Source organism: Lactuca serriola, chromosome 4, assembly GCF_051521515.1.
Source record: "Lactuca serriola cultivar US96UC23 chromosome 4, Lser_US96UC23_V15, whole genome shotgun sequence".
Classification (NCBI taxonomy): Eukaryota; Viridiplantae; Streptophyta; class Magnoliopsida; order Asterales; family Asteraceae; genus Lactuca; species Lactuca serriola.
The window spans coordinates 131,845,905-131,854,501 of NC_136411.1; the positions used below are offsets into that span (position 1 = coordinate 131,845,905).

The 8,597-nt window shown below is 33.3% G+C and overlaps 1 protein-coding gene across 1 annotated transcript; it reads right to left on the bottom strand.

The window, feature by feature from the left end:
* Positions 1–1,707: 1,707 nt before the first annotated feature.
* Positions 1,708–3,385, bottom strand: LOC145102584 (GRAS family protein RAD1-like). Its single transcript, XM_079040014.1, has one exon. It carries the CDS (start codon positions 3,366–3,368, stop codon positions 1,740–1,742), a length of 1,629 nt encoding a protein of 542 aa, XP_078896140.1. The 5' UTR covers positions 3,369–3,385; the 3' UTR covers positions 1,708–1,739.
* Positions 3,386–8,597: the final 5,212 nt, after the last annotated feature.

Sequence of the window (8,597 nt, forward strand, 5' to 3'; positions counted from 1 at the left end):
GCTCATGAGCTCAAACAATTAACAACAATAAAAATACTAATAACAACAGACCATCAAATCTTGGAATGCCATGTCGATAGTCATATCTTCATTAAAGATAAAGCAAATATTTCACATAAACATCCGGTATGTGTACATGAACCTCATTTTGGTGTTGAAAAACAATTTTTAGTTTGTAAAAAAACATTCTTTTTATTTAAATTTCAAAATGTTAGTTAAATGAGTCGAACTTTTTAAACACAACCAAACATGTTATATAGATGAGTTGACATCAACTTCACCATTTTTTTTTAAATCCAATTTGTCAAATAAAAAGTTAAATTCGAATTGGCTCATTTAAATTTCAAAATATAAATTAAAAAAGAAACTATTACACTTAGTTAAATAAGTTATAAATCATTTAATTTTTGGATGTGAGGAAAAAAACTGCAACTATAAGTATAAATCAATTGTTCAAATAATGTTGAACGTGATTACCTTCTATATAAATCAATGAGAACTAGAATTTCAACGAGTTCGTGAAGGAATAAAGAAAACATACATGTTCTTTATAAGTTTATAAGAATGGTCACATGAGTTCGAACACACCTCACGCCTTCTTAGCCCTTTCCTCTATATTGTTTAATGAATTGATGTGACATTTCACAACAAAAACGACACATGAACTTTTAGACGAGTCAGATTGATAGATAATGGGGTAAAGGCTAAAAAATGAAAGATTTTCGGTAAATAATGACAAATAAAAAACACAAAAAATAAAAATTAAAACAAATTAAGGCCAATACCTACGAAACTTATAAATAATGCCTTGTTTTCTCATTAACTTAATGAAAAACAGAGCAGAGCTTGAGAGCTTCGAATAGCTACCATAATAACTCATTCACCCACCCGCTCTCCCATCTTTGATCTTCCATCCGGTCGAGATCGATGACGTCTGACGGAAGTGTTACCGCTTCGGAGGCCACCGTACCGGAATCTGACGGTAACAAACTTTGTGTTAGTTAATTCTTTATCCGGAGACGACCATTCTCTCAAGTAAACATCTACTTGTAAATTTCAATGTTTCAGGAGCTGTGAAATTATATGTTAGTTACTACTTTGTTCGAAACTTTACAGATAATATCAATGTTCGTAAATTTCTGTCTATTGTTGTTGTTTGTAGATTTAATGCTGCTTAATAGTTGTATGTACCTACAGTTGAAACCCTAATGCCCTAGATTTGAATCATTTGATTAGGAATTGCGAAATTCCATATGTGTTTACTGACTTTGGTACAATTTCGTATGCAAAATCCTACTTCATTAACCTAGGAACCACTTAATCTTTCGTATTTTGTTTGCCCATTACGTAATCAAAAACTGTCAGTACCACAAGTAATTCAACATAAGAAAGTAAGTACCTCTTTCTATTTCTATTTCTATTGATGGAAGATAAAACTTAATCACAATTGCTTTCCATTCTATCCCTATTAAAAGAATGCCAATCAGTACATTATATATACACCCTACTTTTTCACACCAAATCACAATAGTTAGTTTATTTCCTCTGTACGTATCCATTGAACACGTTCACACTTCACACTCTTTTTTTTTTTTTTCATTTGGGACATACCCAACTTAGAATCTTTATTCTCTTATTGAAGCTTGCACTGTAACCACTCCTTACATTCTCTCACAAGCTTGCAGCTTTACTGTTTTATTGGCTGGAAGATCCAAATAGTAAAAGACCTTTTTGCCCCTTTAACATTTCCAGCAAGAAGCAGCAACAATGGGCTTAGATTTCCACCCAAGAACCAACGAACCCTTTTCTTCCACAATCGTATACCCTTCACAAATTTTAAGCTTTCCAAGCCATTCCTTTGCCCGAGCCATCAACTTAACCGGGGCAGCTTGAAACCCTGCCCGACTCATTCTCCTCCTCCATTGGTCAACCCTCTCATGCCTTTCCACCCTATTAGGCCCCTCACAACTCACAATATTCTTGATCTCTTCCGCAAAGTAAAACTGTTCAATTTTTGCCCTTCTAGTGTCATATTTAGGTAACATCGCATCAAGAGCATCAAAAATAGCTGAATAGTAATACAAAGCTTCCATAAACCTCCCAAGAAAAAAGGGCCCGTTGTGACTCGAATCCTGTTCCACAAGTACTAAAACTTTCGGGGACAATTCATGGATTATCTGTAAAACCGAATTTAAAGCACCTCGACTCTCTTTCACCACACAATGGAGTTGTAACATACTGTTCACCACTAAAACTTCATTTTCATAAGTCTTAATGTCTTCTGGCTTAAGATTCTCCAAACTACTTTCCACCAATGAAAACTCCAAATTTACACCCAATTCACGTGCATACGTCTCCAACTCATCACCAATGATACGAAACCGGCTCGCACATTGTCCAACCGCGGTTATCCTAACCCGGCGTGGACATTTTCCAGGCTGGTTTGATAGACTCTCTATCAAACCACGCCATTGGTGTCCATGTGGTAGACCAAGGGTCAACCCTAAGTCAACCACATGGACAAAACTCTCTCCCTCAAAGGCTTCCAATATTGTTGAGTTAGCAACAAAGTGTCCGAATTGAATATGCGGGCAAACTTCATACACGAGGCGTAAAGCCTCTTTCTTTTTCTCTGAACCTATGAGGTTCAGTCGATGCGGTTGGGCTACAAGCCCAACCGCACCAAGCGGTTGCACCATGGCTAACCGGTCGGTTAGCCCCTGCATGAAACAGGAAGCAACCCTCTGAAAAGATGACCCGAACACAAGCGCATTGGCTCGAAGCTCGGCTAATAAAGTCGAAGCATGTGCTTTATCACGACATGCAACAGCTTCAGCACATGAGATTAAGAGCTGAACAAGATGCATTTCATGGTTTTCATCCACGTGTCCTTTGTTTTCAACTTTTAACCCATTTTCCAATATTGCGTCTTCAATAGCTTCAGCAGCTAAATATCTTTGAGTGTAAGTCCAAATATGGTCTCTAAATCGAAGCTTGGGTAAACTGTTGGTGCTGTTACTCCGAGGGATAGAATTGACATTTACCACAGTGGTTTCCGGCATGCTCACTGATCTTTTTATCTTTTTTTGGGTGAAGGGTTTGTTAGCCAAGCTAAGTAGCTGCCATGGGGAGGTGGGGTTTTCGGAAAAAGAAGGATAACATTGGGGGTAAAATGGGGATATTGAAAGATCTTGACCTAGGTCAGTTTTGTTATCATCTTCATCCCCAACATACAAGAAATTAGGGTTACCTGTGTAAAAAGATTCCTCTGATTTTCTCTTTGTGCCAATAACTCCATTGACACCCACTTTAAGATGATTGAATCTTTGGTCACTATAAAGTGGATGTCTGAAAAAACCAGAAGCCATTTTTGAGTCTCTTTTTTTTGAAGTTGAAAAAAGATCAAATAAAGCTCTGAAAAAATCATAAGCCAGGTGAAGCGAGCTTATATAGAAGCCGCAGCTTTGTTCTTGTTGTCAAGAGAATACTATGATGTTTGTTGGTTTCCTTAAATGCCAAATATTGTTCATTTAAAATATAATAATTCTTTTAACTTTTAACACTTTATTTTGTGGTAGCTTTTCTTGAGTTATGAACTAGGTGTCATCATATTCCAACTTTGTTGGTAAGTCACTTAACAGTATATGTTTTTAGTGATCCATAAGTGTTGAAAGGTAGTTGTACTTAGTGTATTAAGTGTTGTACTCTGTTAGGGCGTTAATTGATGGATTAAAGCTGTGTCTAGTTTATTGTAATTTGCTGTTTAGTAAAAATTAAAACCATAAAAATAGTTCATTGTAGCATATAAATTAGCTTTTGATAAGTTACTTTGAAATAACATTTGATAAGTTTACAAAGACTTTTTAAAAATATTTTAAATACCCTAAATTATATCTTATGTTAGTTTTTAATTATATATATCTAAATATCCATTTATGTTATTTTACACTTGCAACAATATAGTTTATCGGCTACTTTTTTACTGAACAATATTAATTGGTAAGTTAAGCTACATGTAGTTTTTAAGCTAAAAACTAATTACTCAGCTAGTCTATCAAGCATTGTCTAATTTATTTATGGATATTTAATTTAACCCCCTTGGTCAAGACTATATTTGCCGGCAAGTAGCCACATAACTATTTAATTTAAGTGACGAAAGGTATGATTTTAAGATTATAAGATTTTAGTCTCAAAATTAAAGGTTTATCTATTATATACTTAATTCGCTTCCTATAATTAAGATTAAATAACCAGTCTATAAGACACAGGTCCCTAAATGGTTAAAGAAAAGAAGAGGTGATGTCATCTTCCAAAATATTAGGGGATGAATGTAATCTGAACATTGTTTGAAAGAGTCCACTGTCTTACGTTGAAAGTCAGACTCGTTAAAAACTATGTTGCAAGAACACTTGTGCACGCCATGAATACTGGAATATGTCGATTCCGAACAAAGTTGAGATTGAGAATACGGTATTTTATTTATTTATTAATTTTTTAATGTATGTGTATAAAAGCATATATATAAAGGAAAGTAGTAATGCATAGGTTACACAATTAATATATAAATAATGGATAATTAAAATCAAGTGCTTGTTTGCTTAGGCTGTGTTTGGCGCGTCACAGCTAGCTTGTTTTTTGAGCTTTTTTATGTTGTCGTGTTTAGTAAGTCAAAAAAGAAGCTTATAAGCTAGCTTTTTGAAAAGCTGCTTAGACTAGCTTTTTTAAAAATTTCCAAATACACCCCTTAATTAATTATAGAAACACATACCCTCGTATGTCCTTTTATGTAATTTTATATATTTTAGCTAGCTTTTCAGCTACTTTTACCAAACATCATTTTTTTATCAGCTAGCTTTTCAGCTACCAGCTAGCTTTTCAGTTACTAGCTAGCTTTTTATTTAACAGCTAGCTTTTCAGCTATCAGCCAACTTTTCAGCTAACAGCTAACTTTTCAACTAGTACGCCAAACATAACCTTAGTGTACACAAATTAGTCTGGACTTGGGCGTCACCAAATATTTTCTATCTGCCATATCCATAAACTTTTGGTAGTGTTTGGTATTACATATTTTATTATTATAATCTCGTATGAGTTATAATTAACTGATGTATAAAATTATATTTTAATGAATCAACAAATAACAATACACAAGTTCCATAAGAATATGGTAACCGATAAGGGGAGACAATATGTAAGTAGCTTTAACGAGGGTAGAAATTTCCATTTGGCCTCCAACATAACTAAAGAAATAATCAATGACAAGTGACTGAAAAAGCAAACAGAAGTTATAAAATTGAAAGTAAAGTGAGTCAACAATAAGCTGTAAATATTGTACGCCCGCACAAATACTATCATTAAAACAGGAAGTAGATACCGCCGATATAAGTAGAAACTAAAAGAGTGACACAAGAACGCAGTAAAAACTCCGAGGCAAGTATAAACAGTAAAAATAAAGCTAGTATCTAGACTACTTATTTACTACTCCACTATCATAATTTTAAACATTCACACCTTTCGATATCAAGTCATGTCATTAGTAGGAGTCGGCCCCTTCAAGCATAACCTAATTCAATTTTCTCACTTTCTTCTCGGGCATCCTCTCATCCTCACACTATCGACAACGATCAACTCCACCCTCTTAAACACGATCATCGGTTGTCTCCTCTAGTGGTGATATACAAACCACCACAATCTTTGTTACCTTAATTTCTCGATGATCGACATCGTTCTCAATGGATCTCTGGTTGACGTGTTTGTTATCAAGCCCAACAATGTTATATTGCATGTCCATCGTAACATCCTCATGTTGCGACCTCCATCTTCCTCTCATACTTCTTAATCAACAATCATTTATCTCTTATGGTTGCCCTCCATTTAACCACTCCTTTATGTGGCGAGGAACGCCACCTTTAACAACTTTTCATATGGATCATAAACCATGTATATTTGAAACTTTTATTTGGCTGTTGAACTAGTTGAGTCTACCGAAGGAAAGTGATCTCCATTATAACGACCACACCCGTATGCAGTTTTAGGCCCAAAATCTCAAACCTACCTCCATATATAAATCTCGATTTCATTGTAAACATCATTACAAAATCAGTACCAATCTTTGGCTATAAAACGTAGCTCAATTATCTTAATCGTGTGAACAACGTACTTTTAATCTATTACTATTTGCTCATAGGGTTGTTCACTATTTGGATAAAACCGAATTATGCAATAGGACAATTTAGATCAGACAATTTGATTCAGATATTTAGATTTTTGGACTGGTTTTCAGCAAAACCGAATTATTATTTTGGATTTCGGATTGTTTTTGATTTATAAACTAAGAACTGAATAGTCCAAAAAAAACCGAATTAACAACTTATTATCTATTTTTCATATGTATCTTTAACTATTTATAAATTTACTAAATTATTATTTTTAGTTATTAGAAATTTTCATCCAATATAATACTTTAAAATTACTTCTTATCAAAAGTTTTTTGTCAATGAAATATCAACTATAATATATTTTCTTAGTATTTGTTTATAAAAAAAAATTTAGTTTCTTTATAGATTTTGCTAATATTCAAGTTATATATTTTTCAAAATGTCTTGCCTTTTGAAAACCGAATTGTAAAAACCGATCCAACCGAATTGTAATTTGGTTGGATCAAATTGGATTTAAATTTAGTCTGAATTATTCGGATCAATGTTTTGAAAATTAAAATCTATTCGTATTCACTTGATTGGATCGGATCAAACTGATTCATCCAAACGAACACCCCTATTGCATCATAAATATTTCATCTTAATTTTTCTGATCCATAACCCAATTTCTTTCAATGATGCCCTCCAAGTATCCAACCAATGTTATCGCAAAAAACATATACCATGGTAACCCTCCTAGAATCTCACAGGAAATTTCGTCCACAATCAAAGCAAAGCAAATACGTGCGGCCTAAATATCGATCCCAGATGAAACCCACTTTTCATTGGGAAAGACTCGTGCCACCAATTACAATTTAGACAAAAACATATCGTAGACAGACAATGCATATCAAGTATAGCCATGACATGACATAGTAAGCTTCCATGGTTTTCATGACCGTTGTGTGACACACCATCATACCCCTTCTATGCAGGTCCTTTAACAATATATGTAGCTATTTCTTTTAATATATTTCTTCATATTTCTTTATAAGGTGAAGGCGTCTGTGAGAATATGGATCTCCTTATTCAAGTACAAAGCCGAATTAATATGAAAGTTATTCCATTTCTATAGACCAAACAAACATTATCGACATGAAATGTAATGACTCATTTCATTACCTTGGTTATTGCATTATCCAATATATTTCATTCTTTGATCATTTCATTCCATATAACCAAATAGAACCCCAACTAACTTAAATCTCTATCCCTAATTTCTCCTATTTGTTCAATGTTTTCACCAAATTGCCCCTCCTATATCTCAAGATCACTGTCTCCGTGTGGATTTGTTGATATAGTCAATGAGACAAATGTGACCCTGCCGTCCGGAAGCGCACGACTCACGGATTCGACAAAGGGTTGGAATGCTTCCTAGGTTAAAACAAAATAAAATATTGTTAAATTTTAAGAAAATATATTTAACCCAATCCATATATGAATTTAGTATGTAGAAAAAGACGTGAAAGTGTTTGATGCTATGTCAAATGTATAAATTTTAGTTAAAAAAGCGGGGTGTTACTTTTTTAATATCTTTGCTTGGCGTACTAAGCATCCATCAACCAATGAAAACAAAAAAAGTGATATATAAATCAACAAAGTTAAGATATTTATAAAAGTGATTATGTGTGTGTATTAGGAAACAAAAGATACCGAATTCTAGGTTTAATGCCGACTTGAATGAGCAAAAAATAAGAAAAGATCAAGTGCATATCAACAAAAGGCATTGTTGTACATAGGTGAACAAGAAGAATTCATATGTCTTAGGTTTTTTATATTTGGTCTATATCTATTTATCTTCCCCGTTTTATTCATAACGAAATTATATTAGTAATAATAATACACACATATTCCCCCGAATCCTGGAAAAAACCTTAAATTTGACCTTAATGTTTTGAATGCATCGATGGCATTTCCAAATTCTGATTAGTTTTTGCCTGTCTTCCAGCCAATAGAATGAAAGCCTGATGACTATAAATTTATAATGAGATAAGTTTAACTAAGCAATTTCTTTTCATCTTTGGCCAAATCCATCGACGTCCAAGCGTTAAACAAGATAAGTTTAACTAAGCAATTTCTTTTTTAATAATTTTCCTCTATATTAAAAAATAGAACCACCTTATGGATTTTTATGTGAAGAATCTGTATTTGCTTACCATTTGTTGTAAGCAAAAATAGTCCAAATTGTAAAAAGACACCTGCAATATATTACACCAATAATCCCTATAGTTTGATGTAATTTATGAGTTTGGTCTTTAATTCTTTTTATTCAGAGCAACTTAAAATATATTTTTATTGCGCGTTTGGTTCCTATTAAATTTAAAAATACTATGTAAAAAGGCTTTGTTGCCTTTCTTTATTTCTTTATTATTATTTCTTATTTATTTATTAAAACATGTT